The sequence below is a fragment of the Solanum pennellii genome, chromosome 2 (assembly GCF_001406875.1).
Source record: "Solanum pennellii chromosome 2, SPENNV200".
In the NCBI taxonomy this organism is placed as follows: Eukaryota; Viridiplantae; Streptophyta; class Magnoliopsida; order Solanales; family Solanaceae; genus Solanum; species Solanum pennellii.
In genome coordinates, this window is record NC_028638.1 from 42,864,277 (window position 1) to 42,877,316 (window position 13,040).

The following is a 13,040-nucleotide window of genomic DNA, read 5'->3' on the forward strand; positions in this document are numbered from 1 at the left end:
AAAAATAAGTTAGTATGTAACAATATTATCTTTATAGATGATAATATACACTAGACATTCAACATGTTGCTTTAAAGATGTTCTTATGTGACACAAGTGTTCTTTATATGTGCTAACCATTGTCTATTAGCGTCACTTTCATGTGCTTTGTGTACAATTTAGTTTTTTCATTTCACAAAAAACATTTCAAAATCTCAACCAATCAGTCTAACACACAATAAAATATTTTTCGTTGCAGCTCAAATGGAGAGCAACAATTCTCACATTGACAACTCGACCTTCAGTGGAAATTCAACCCCTGTCAATGTGCCAACAGATGTAGGCACAACTGAAAGTATTGTTGGAATCGAGGAACTACGGGCAGCCTACCAAGAACTTTATCATAGATATCTTGCTCTATTCCCTACACAAAACGTGATTCCAGTTAAGTTTCTTCACTTAACCAAGGTTGTTTTGTTTATCTTTTTCATGCCTTACCAATTAAATTGTGTTTGTCACTTGGTTTTAAACATAATTGTATGCTTTTATTTAATTTAGGTATTTGTTGCTAATATAAAAAATACCCACTCAGAAAACATTTATTGTTATTTTTCAGTAATTCTTGGTTGGGTTATTTTCAATTGTAAATATTTCAGAAATTGTCAGATGTTTAAACAATATTCAACTTCTAATTATAACCTGAAATCTAATAAATGTTTGATGAGTATATTCAGTTGGGAAACATTTCCCCTATAAATGATACTCCCTTGGCTTAAAAAAAATGACCTAATTTGACTTAACATTTATTTTAAAAAAATAAAGTAAACCTTTTAATCTTCTAGTCCTAAATTAATATTGTGTCAAATTTATCAAAATTCCCTTTAATCTAGTGGATTTATACATTTCATATAGAAAGTGGAAATTAAAGTATTATTCTTTTCATTTTCTTGATGCCTTTGATATCCATTTCATTTCCTTGTGAGTTGATTGTTCTAAAAGTCTTGCGAACTTGTATGTTTTTCTATATTAGATGTTTTTTCTATTTTGTTGGGCAATGAGTCTTCTCCTAAATGATTTCAATATTTCAGGAAAGATTTGGAGGCGATGAACAGGTAATGCTTTGAAAACGCAATAATTTAAAGTTTGATATTTGAATTTCTTTTTATGGATATGTTATCATGTTACATGGGTGTCTTATATTTTAGGAAATTTTGGAACGCCACGCGCAAATTACTGCTAGATTAAGATTAATGGCTTTTCATTTAAGCATTAAAGTCCATACATACCAATTGCCCAAGTCAACATGTCTTGATGGCAAGGAGCGTTGCTCCATATGCTTGGTAAGTGACACCTAATTTTAGAACCCCACCCCAAGTATGTAAGCTTATTTAAGTTTGGTTCTGACCTTCTCCTTTTGTGGGTCATGTTGTCTTAGGATGACTATTACGACAAGGAAAAACTCACTCAAATCATCTGTGGTCATTTATACCATTTTGATTGTATTAGAGAGTGGATCAAACTCAAGAACTTTTGCCCTATTTGCAAGAGGGATGCATGTGCAAGAATCAATTAAAATTTTCGTTGGGTGGACTAACTAGTGGAGTGGCATTGTTAAACTCAAGAGAGTTGAATTAAACCTTAAATTGAGGAACCATTTTAAGTTTGAGAAAAATAATGGTCTTTAAGTTTGAAGTATTTTCTTTCGTTTTCGATTATACTAAGTTTTATCTAGACTTTGAAGCTGAGCATAAATTGATACTCATGTTGGTTTGAATTTTCGATATTGAGCGAATTTGGTTTATAATTGATGCTTACTGGAGGTTTTGAAAGCCTCTTGATTCTTCGCTTCGAATGTCTCCCAATTTTTTCATATATAGGAAGTAGGCACTATATTCAACTAAACACCAAAAAGAAAAGTATATATTGTCATTCCAAACCTTCAATTACAAAAATCGCTAGGCTTATTCAAATCTCTAAGCTTCTCGCTTCCATTATCACAATGATAACACAAGAAATCACAAGCGCATATATTTAGAGAGAGATCATCATCATAGAACATCTAGGTTAATTAGTGATTTATAATATATATTAGTGGCCGTTAGTTATTTTCAACTATTCTGCTTTAGTGATTGTCTTCTTTAGTTATAAAACTGTTGAGTGGAGGAGCAAGGCTCGAATAACTTGAATCGACAATGTCAATTTATATAGATATCCCATCAGTTGACATAAATATTAGAATATTAACATGATCTAAGATCTTCTTATGTAGTATACATAATAATTAATTCAAGTATTTGCTTCCTTTTAATTATGTTGTCTCCGTGACCATCATCTAAAATGAACAAGTTCTGTGTTTGCTATTTAAAATAGAGGTCCATCTCTTTCTCATGGGGCGGGCATATTATTTCTGGTCAGGTAACTTTTAATCAAAAAATAATTTTATTTCACTAATAAGAAAAAATGACTCGTAAAAATTAATTTTTGAAGAAATAAATATATAGGAAAATTTTAGTTTCAAGGCCCAAGGGTATATGTAGTCTGAAAAGATGGATGAAGAGTATCTTCTGATATCAAAATTATGATTGAAAAAATATTAAACTAAGAGAGAAATTAAAAAGAATAAAAAAAATAAAAATTGATGGGAGTTTTTTTTTCAAAATCCGAAATTGATTCGGTTGAGAGATTTATGGGGATCGAGAGACTAATAGAGAAAATTAAGTGAGAGCGGAAGAGAGTGAGGTAGTGGAAAGATTTGTATAAAATGGGAATTGGGTTACTACACGTTCTATTAAAAAAACGTAGGCCCAATTTAACAATTTTCTTAAACAATAACCATTTTCTATAATTAATAATTAAAACTATAGTCACGTAGCATAATTAAGTATTAAATGTTAGCTTAATTATATAATCTTCCCTTATCAAACTATCTAAATCAATAACCTATATTAATAAATCAATCATTTTTTTTCGATTCAATTATTTATTTCGATTTAGTTTCAAACAACTCCATTATAGAGCATCCAAAAAACATAGGAAAATTACGCAACAAAGTAAACTTGTACTATTTGATTACTCATCATAACTATAATTTGCTGAAATTACCACTCGCGATTAACATCATACATTAATTACGTGGACTGACTTCGAGTTTGTATAATTAGTCACGTTTGTATATGTATAATTCGGCAGAATTTACTAATACATATGTATGATATACAATTATTTAACCTATATACATATACAATTCGCCTCTCTCCCGCTCTATGCTCTCTCTTGATCGCCTCTCTCCTTCCTCTCCCAATATCGCTCGCCTCTCTCCTCCCTCTTCCAATCTCGCTTGCCATATATAAAAATGCATATGTATAATATACAATTATATACACATATAATTCACCTCTCTCCCACTCGCTCGTCTCTCTCCTCCCTCTCCCAGTATCGCTCACCTGTATCTTTCCTCTCCCACTCTCGCTTGCCATATATACAAATACATATGTATAATATACAATTATCTAGCCGATATACATATGCAATTCACCTTTCTCCACTCTTTCCCCCCTCTCTCTTGCCTCTCTCCTCTCTCTCCCAATCTCGCTCGCCTCTCTCCTCCCTATAACATGTAGCTACAAATTGTAATTATCAAATTATATTTATGAAAAGTAATTAAGCTATTTTTAATTGGTTATATATGAAAGTTCTCCAATACATAAGACCCGTCGCAAAACTTCCGCCATCATACCTTAGTGTGAGGCCCAAACCCGCACGGCCCATTTACCCGTTTCTAACATCTCTCTCTTTCCGTTTCTTCTACTACCCTTAAACCCTAAACTCTGTGTGCTGCCATTGTTCACTGGTCCTAAAACCCTAGTTACTACATTGCTGTTCCTTTGCTTTTATTTCATTATCAGTCCAAATTTGCAACTGATTGTAACACATTTCTGCATAAGTTGTGAACTTTAAGCTCACAATTGAATCATGAAGAACCTGAAAAAGAAGAAAGCTTCAGCTCAAAACACCCAGAAGGGTAGTAAGAAGAGATTTTCAATTGAAAGCGACCCATTTTTCCATGAAGACAACGACTTGAAAAGGCGAAAGAGATTTGGAGATGATGAAGATATAGAGAGCAGTGATGATTCAGAGGACATTTATGGGTCTGATGATGAAGGAGTGGATAGGAATGAGCGGAAGGATGAAGAAGAGGAAGAGGAGGAGGAGACGGCAGCTGAGAAGAGAAAAAGGCTGGCGGAGACTTTTTTGCATAGTATGAGGGAGTCGAAGAGGAAGGAAGAGGAAGAAAGAGAGAGTGAAGAGGAATATGATAGAGAGGAGAGGGAAGCAATGAGAGACTCATGGATGGTAGACATGTTGCAGAAGGAGCAGATGGAGGGCAGTGGTCGTTCCAGAAAAGCTATTGCTTCCAGGTGTGTGATAAATATGGATTGTTATTCCATTTTACCTGAATTTACTCTTTTCTGGCATGGATAGCTGTAATTGCTATTGCTTCCAGATGGATTTTAGTAATTCATGTAATTGCTGGATTCTGGGTTTCCAAGGGGATGGTGGTATGGTTAGGTATGTATGCAAGTAACAACTTAGAGGTCATTTGGTTTAGGGACGAGCTATGCAGGGTATATGTGGAGTAATTAGTAATGCAATGATTGGAATGTTTGGATTGTAATGTAGGGCATGTATAATGTAAAGATTATGCCTTTTTGAATGTTTAGTTTCATATATTACATATTACTAGTGTACAATGTATAACTAAAATATTTGTTGTACTTTTTTAACAAAATAAACATTTTCTTGTTATGATGTTGATTTTTAGGTGGAGATTCATCTCCTCAAATCCCAACCGAACATTGTATAATTTATACTAATTTTAGTGAGATTGTATGTCCTACAATCTAAACTAAATGGCCCATGTTTGAATCCCATGCACAAGCTGATCTAGACTCCATTATCACTGAGCGAATGAATTGAATCAGTTGATTATTTTCAGAGGTCAACCAAATTGAGTAGAAGCACCATGAATAGCCCATCTTTGTTTCTGTTTTAATGTTAGAAGTGTTGTGCTTGCACATAGGCTATAGCTGAGGTTCTTTTGAGTTGAAAGTTGCTACTTCATTCTCTCCTATCTAGATAATCAAATAATTGGTACGTATGCTGTTGTGTTCCAGTAAAACCATGATAGGAGATATTGTTCCATTCTTGCAAGTGGTTAAATTAAAAAGGACATTGGTTTTACTGTTTTAGATAGTTATTGAGTTGTACCATTATTCATTCTCCAGGATTCAAAAACCCACCGAGGGATTTCACCTTTTAGTGAAACATCGACAGTCCGTAACTGCTGTGACTTTATCTGAGGATGACTTAAAGGGATTTTCATCCTCTAAAGATGGCACTATTGTTAGCTGGGACGTGGACAGTGGAAAGACAGAAAAGTATGCATGGCCTACTGATGAAGCTCTGAAGTCACATGGTGCAAAGGACCCACAAGGTCGAGCAACAAAACATAGTAAGAATGTTTTAGCTTTGGCTGTCAGCTCCGATGGACGCTATTTGGCAAGTGGAGGCTTAGATCGTCACGTTCATTTGTGGGACATCCGAACACGGCAGCATATTAAGGTACCGTGATCAACATTAGATTCTGACTCTCTCTCTCTCTCTCTCTCGTATTTCAAATTAAATCTGTTGAGCTAGATGATAGCTTGGAACTTGTGTTGGTCAGAGTTCTCTTTGCAAGTGCAACAAGCACTCAAGTGACTTAGTTGGCATTTCCATTGCAAGTTCAATTTTTTTTGGAGCTATTTGCACTCTTCAAATATGAAAGAGGCTAATTCATTGATTCTTTATTTAAACTCTTCATTGCTACTCTAATATGAAGATGATTCTTTTACAGGCATTCCCTGGTCATAAGGGACCTGTTTCATGTTTGACATTCAGACAAGGATCTTCTGAACTGTTTTCGGGGTCGTTTGATCGATCCATCAAGATATGGAATGTGGAAGATAGAGCTTATGTAAATACTTTATTTGGTCATCAAAGTGAAGTTCTAACCATTGATTCTTTGAGGAAAGAAAGGGTCTTGACAGTTGGACGAGACCGAACCATGCACTTATGGAAGGTAGTTCATGGCCTTTCATCTGCTTTCAGGAATTCTTTTTCCTAGCTATGTATCTGTGTAGCGAAAGTAACTCTGGTTGTTTCATAAGTATTCAATGATTTGTTTCCATATGAGGAATTTAAACGAAGATCTGCGCCTTGTTGACGAAGAAGTCCTTCTCATGACAGGTGTATTTTTCCAGTAAAAGGCATAATTAGTTGAGTTGTCATCCACCATGTCCTTCCTTAGTGCCTGAGGTCTGAGCATTATCCTGATCCAAGAGTTTTTGTTTTCAAAACTCCTTTCAAGATTCCTTGGAGGTTGCTCTAGCAGTATTACCGGGTCTCTGATGTCAGATAACTTCAATTTGAAAAGCGAATAGTAAAAATATTAGATTGATGTATTTTAAAAAAAGAACATTATATTCTTGAATATTGAGTTTGAGGATGTCCAACTAAAAAGGAACTAAGGCATGTAAATTCGGTTAACCCTACTTTTAGGATTTGCAATTTGTCATATTTAAGTTGGTGAATCCTTTTTTTTTTATGAAGTTGTAAGAATAGCCAGACAAAACATTCTTGCTTCCTTACTCCTAGATTCAATGGGATGTTAGAAAATCTTTATGAAGATTATATGTTGGTTATAGGGTGTGGAATGTGGAGGAATATCATGAAGGGATGGTTAGATTTTTATGAAATATGAGATTCCGAGTATGTCATAATACAGTATCTTGTCAAAGGAGGCAGTAGTCCGGCAAATTAGGTGGACACAAGTGGCAGAGATGGTTTGGGATTTGAGACTCAGGAGGGGTTTCCAGAACAGGGAAGTGAATGAATTTTAGGGGTTGCTAGCTTTACTACATCAACACTGTGAGCGAGTTGAAAGACTCGATACAGTGAGATGGAAATTGGGGAACAAATGTGTGTTTTAAGTCAAGTCCTTGAGAAGCTTTTGGTGAGGGTGAAGGAGGCTTTTTCTGTCAAGTCAATTCGGATTCCTAAGGTGCTGAGGTAGGTGTGCTTTTTCTCATGGTTAGCTTCTGGGGTGGTTTTGAGGGTGGAAGTCTTTAAGAGAAGGAAGGTTGTGTGTATCAGCTGTGGTACTTATGCAAGGAGGCGGCAAAGTTGTAGATCATCTTCTACTATACTGCAGCGTAGCAATGAGGGTGGGATATGTTTAGTTGGTTTGGTATACCTTGGGTGATGCCAAGGTCTGTGAAGACTGAAGAAACTGTTGTTTTGCTGGAAAGCTTGAAAAAGCCGGATACAGAGCAGGGCATGGAATGTTGTCCTCTGGCTTTGATGTGGGTCATTTGGAGATGGCCTTTTGTTTATGAAATGAAACTGTTTTACCTGATAAAAAATGGTGTTGCTGCTCCATTTCTTCTGAGACTCTTGTGTAGTTGTGCTACTAAGGTTGTAGAATAGCGAAAGAAGTACTCTTGCTTGCTTGCTCCCAGATTCTATGGGATGTTAGAAAATCTTTAGAAAGATTATATGTTCAGGTTATGGGTGTGGCTGATCTATTCTTCTGAGAGTTGTCTTTTGCTACTATGAAGTTGCCTTGGGGATCTATTTTTCTGTTTTAAACACGATTACTTAATTTCTTTTTAGTGTATTATGGTTCACCACTGTGGTCATCATAGATATATCCTTGAAGTTCCATAAGCGAAAGTTAACTTGAGAGGGTTCTATGACTAGGTTCCCCTCGCAAGGTTCTTTCTTGAATTAATAAGAACAAATCTTGAAGTGTCTTTGTTTACAAGTTAAATTCTTTTTACAATTTAACTTTTCTAATGCATCCACAGATAGTTCTGACTCTTGATGATTTTCGTTACCACTTTGCCTCCCTCTATCCTGCCAATAGGTTCCAGAGGAATCTCAATTGATATTTCGTGCTCCAGCAACTTCCCTTGAATGCTGTTGTTTCATCAATAATGATGAGTTTCTATCTGGTTCTGATGATGGAAGTATTGAGCACTGGAACGTAACAAGGAAGAAGCCTGTCCACATTGTAAAAAACGCACATGCTTCATTGCAATCAGTGGGAATTGAACAGAGCAATGGGGCCCTATCAAATGGCCACATGGGTAAGCTTTCATTTTTGGGTTTTTCTGTTATCTCTCTCCTATGATAGAATTCTTTTAGTTGTATGTTTCAATATCGATATTTTGCTTCAATATGAATTCTTTCACCAAAAGTTAATTGAAAATCTAAATGTGTTCAATCTTGCAGAAAATGGCACACTTAATCCTCAGTGTCATTCCTCATCAGCACTCTCTTGGGTTAGTGCGCTGACAGTCTGCAGAAATAGTGATCTTGCAGCATCAGGATCTGGCAACGGGTCCGTTCAATTGTGGACTATTGAAAATGAATCAAAAGGCATCTCTCCATTGTTTGAGCTCCCAGTGGTAAGGAATCTATCAGTGTGTCCCCATATGTTTTGTTAGAACTTCTTTGGATTTAGTTTGGTAATACTAGGAGTCTGTGACTTAATTATACCCAGGAGTAGAGGGGATATTGTGGGTGAGTTGTACTGGATTTTGTGGCTCACATAACATCTGCTAGTATTACAAAGGCGGAAAATATTGTGTTATAAAGGCATGATGGGCTACCAACCCTATACAGGTCTAGTGACATGTAAACCCCACAACATTATGTTTCGACTCAATAGAAAAATGATAACTCTGCAGGGGTTTTAAGTTGGCCGTAAAAATGCAGAACTGGTATGAGTTTAGACTGTTCAGTATTCTATTCAAATCTATGGCTGTTCGTCCAGGCATGCCAAAAATGGGCAAGTCGAAATGTGCTGCCAATTCTCGTTCTTCTTCTCCTTTTTCCAAGCAAGTGCCAACTAAAACAAAATTCTGCCATTCCCAACATAGTTCATCTGAATATCAGATTAGTTTTGTCAGTCCAATCACACTGAAGCTTATTCTGAAAAAAAATGAAGAGCTATTAACAAGATCATTTTTTAAAAGGTATTGTTAATGTTCAATTAGCACTAAGAAAGTGCAGATCTGTACTGTTATACAAGGCAAAGAGCATAGTTAGTCAATTACCATTTCTTTTCTTTTTTTCACCAAAAGAGAAAAACATGTATGCAATTTAACTTGATCTTCTGGATAGGATTGACTCAGCCTTTAGTATCCTTGCATCCCTTTCTTTCTGCTATACATGCAGGGATTCCATTCCACCACCATTTGTTCTGCCTCTTTGAATTCCTTTGCTGCACCAGCATCTTAGAATGTCCATTGGTATTCCCAGGTATCATCCATTTTAGACCCACCATATTTAAGAAAAGCTGCCAGGATATTTTCTAAAAAATTATGCCATGGTTGGTCTGTTATTGGACAATGAAGGAATAAATGGCTAACTGTTTCTGGGTTCCTCCGACAGAAAAATTCACCCAGAACACAGCTGAAAACCCCTTTTCTGCCGATTTTCTTGTGTCAAGCACGATTCTTTCTCCACCAATCAGGAGAAGCATGCAAATTTCATTTGTATATCCACTTCCCAGATCTGTTTCCATGGCCAACATAGTGACTGTTGCACACACCTGTAGTGAGAGAAGTGTATTATGATTTTACTGGGATATTGAATTGACATAGTCTCCTTACCCTGCCAAAAAATGTGACAGTATATCAATTCTATCCACAATCTCACTAATTCTCCCTAACTATCACAAAGGGGTTGACCTAGATATTAAAGATCTGGAGTGAAAAAAGAAGAAGAGATGACTGTTTCAAAACAAGAGAAAAAGAGCTGGAGTAACAGCCTTAGGATCAAGGGTAAAATCTCAGCAGAGGTCAGATTTGGTAAATCATCCCATTCTACAAGTCTTGGTTGGATTAGTTGAGGTGCAAGCACAAGGTTGTTTGGAGAAACATTTTCTGAAAAAGGGGTCTCTTACTATCATCTCCTTTGTAATACAGTCCGACCTTTTTTTATCAGCAAACAAGACAAATCCGTGAGTTTCAAGTAAATTATTCAACACTTATATTCTTAACTCATTGGCATTAGCACTGGTTTTAAACTAAAATTCCCTCTGGATATGTAGAACAAATAGAGCTTTTAAAAGTTAACTGACTTCAGCAGCTGTCCACAATGTTTTTTTTCTTTTTTTATGACAAGGAAAACCCTCAGCCGCTACCCTTTGGGTGCGCACAGGGTAAACCGCTCCTATGCAATAGCTCGCAAACCACATAGGAGAGGTAACCCGTACTAGGCAAGCCTGGTGCGACGAGCTCAACCCAGAAGGCAAATCCCTTGCTTTTGCTGACAAGGGGTTTCGAACTTGAGACCTCCAACATGGAAGTCCCAAGCTCGAAACACTGGGCCACCTCCAAGGGTCACAATGTTGTTTGTAGATTGCCTAGTTAGTTTGCATTATCTATGTTCAAGTTGAGTTCTTTGACATCTTAAATCAAAGTCAATCTTCCAGTTAGTTGTTTGGTGTGAATATAAAGTAACCCTTTATCTTACAATGAATTTCTTAAGCAGTTAACCATATATGAACTCTGCTACAAGTCCCCCCACCCCCACTTGGTATGTCGGAAAAGGATATATCCTCACCATAGGAATAAAGAATTGCGGTACTCTACCTTTTGGGTTACCCTTGTATAGTGCCAGCCTTTGGTCATGCTTGTGAATGAAAATACTTTTACTTGATTAAAAAAAGAATGAAGGTCTGCGTTCTTGAAGATTTCTAAATAGTAAGATATTTTTTTACCTATCAATAAAAACAAAAAAACGTTCTTGCTTATCACGGTTGTTCATGCACTTAATAGTAAACATTCATTGTTCTGTTTACTTGAAGAGGCCTAATACTTATATGGCGTTTCTTTATCCTTGCTCACTGTTCTTGATGCTCAATGAAATTGGCAAATGAGATTAAGCGTGCTCAAGTCATTGGGCTTTATTATAAGCAATATTTCCGGGGCTATTTGAATGCTGCTTGTGCCTTGTAGACTAATGTTGCTTCTTTAGAACAATGCAATGCTGATATGTTCATTGTTTTAATGCAGGCTGGATTTATAAATTCCTTAGTTTTTTCAAAATCAGGACAGTTCTTGGTTGCTGCAGTAGGGCAGGTGAATGGTTCTATCTCTATTTTTATGTTTCAATGTTTTCCAACTTTGCAGAACAGATCCAAAAGATTTAATTTCTTCCATATTTGTTTGAATTGATGATCCATCTTCTGGATATAATTGTATAATACATCACTCAACAATTTTTTGCTTGGCCAATTCTTTTTGACTGTGATCAGTGTCCTCTTAGAACTATCGGTATTTGAGATGACAAGTTAATTCTTTCATTGACGGATTAGAATTTTTTTTTTTGGGATGATTAAGTTATAGTTTCTTAGTATGATTTCCTGTCTTTGCCGTTCCTTGTTTGGACATTTTCAGTAAAAGTCTTAATTCTTCTTCGTCGTTCAAAGAACCAAATCTTTTTCCTTTTCTAGTTTTTCATGAAGTTATCATTTCTTCTGCTGTGTTCTATCCTTGAGTATGTTCAAAAGTTTTGCTAACATGTGCCTACGTGAAACTTGAAATTTGATTATTATGATGGTAGCAAGATTCCCTCCCTTGTTTGCACAAAGATTATTTAGAACTTCTTAGGGTATGGGGAGCAGAGTGTGAAAATGATAAGAACATTTTGAGTTGGTTGCAGAAAGCTAGCATAGATATATGGCACATTCTTGGAGTTGAAAGTGACTACTTTTTCTCCCTTGTAGATGAAAGAACATTTAGTTCGATATCCAAAAAGCTTCTTAGATATAGGCGTAACTGTATCTGTGGACCAAGACTCGTCTGGTAGAAAAATACTATGTTTTGAGTCAGACTTGGGTTATTGATCTGAGTACCTTATTTTGTAATGAACATGGTTTCTTGATGATGTGCAAAATATCATCCAATACTCTCTAGCACAGGGATATCACACCTGAAGCATCGTTGATATTCCATATATTGCTATTTTATCTCATATACCATCATCTGCTCTGATATGCAGGAACCTCGCCTAGGAAGGTGGGGACGTATTGCTGATGTTCGAAATGGAGTTTTTGTGCATCCTTTGAAGCATTCGTGATATTGAGCTTGTTGATCATTGTCCATTTCGGCTCATGCTAAAAGGAGGAATAGCCTTCTCTGTACTTTCTTGTGAGGTCAATATTTATTTTTATGTTGGCAAAAATTTTGATCTATCAATTTTGATATATTTTATTCTCTCTTTTCACCTTTGTTCATATTAATTCAGCTACGTAATAGAGAAATACAGAACAATTTTAGTGTATTAATTGATATTCAAATGATTTCAGTGAGTTTGAAGGTTTTACTTAAATACTTCTCAAGAAACAACAATACACCCATTGTAGTCTCGTTTGTGGAGTGTAGAATGTACGCATATTTTACTCTAGCTCAGGTCTTGCAAATGTAAAGGACAGAATCTTTAAGACCTCTTTCCTCAATAGAGAAGTTTTCTTTGTTGTCACATATTCATTTGGAAAAAGTGCAAAGTGAAAAAAGTTGTCTTCACTTGCAATGTACAGGTGAATATCATCAATTGTATCAAGGGAATCATGGAAATGTTGCCAAGATGGCTTTTGGTATTCACTGGTCCCCCTGCTAGAATGACCAAAAAAATAATGCATGTATGAATTGATGCCCTTACAAGAGGCCAAAGCATAATAATGACCTGGTTGGTCATAAGAAATAATATCCACTTTGCAATGAAGTTGTATTCAAAATAACATTTTCATGTGTCGTAGCTTTTTGTGGGTCACGTTATCTTGTAGTTGTTGATGGTGAGATGTGATAGGTATTTTGTGAAACTAATTGAGGTGCTTGAAAGTTGATTCAGCTTCACGATTGTAAAAATAAAATATTAACCTTTTCTCAAACAAATTTTCTTTTATTTAAGAATCAATATTCTGATTACAAAATGTTTGAAATCTCAAA

General features: G+C 35.8%; 2 protein-coding genes across 2 annotated transcripts; both read left to right on the top strand.

Annotated features, from left to right (window-relative positions):
- Nucleotides 1-243: 243 nt before the first annotated feature.
- LOC107010914 (RING finger protein 215-like) lies at nucleotides 244-1,572 on the top strand. Its single transcript, XM_015210174.2, has 4 exons — nucleotides 244-423; nucleotides 1,068-1,091; nucleotides 1,185-1,319; nucleotides 1,415-1,572. The coding sequence occupies exons 1-4, from the start codon at nucleotides 244-246 to the stop codon at nucleotides 1,550-1,552; spliced, it is 477 nt and encodes a 158-aa protein (XP_015065660.1). The 3' UTR covers nucleotides 1,553-1,572.
- Nucleotides 1,573-3,781: 2,209 nt separating this feature from the next.
- On the top strand, nucleotides 3,782-12,423 carry LOC107008853 (U3 snoRNP-associated protein-like YAOH). The gene is made up of 7 exons (XM_015208053.2): nucleotides 3,782-4,397; nucleotides 5,265-5,601; nucleotides 5,876-6,100; nucleotides 7,946-8,168; nucleotides 8,314-8,489; nucleotides 11,106-11,171; nucleotides 12,094-12,423. Exons 1-7 carry the CDS (start codon nucleotides 3,952-3,954, stop codon nucleotides 12,169-12,171), a joined length of 1,551 nt encoding a protein of 516 aa, XP_015063539.1. The 5' UTR covers nucleotides 3,782-3,951; the 3' UTR covers nucleotides 12,172-12,423.
- Nucleotides 12,424-13,040: the final 617 nt, after the last annotated feature.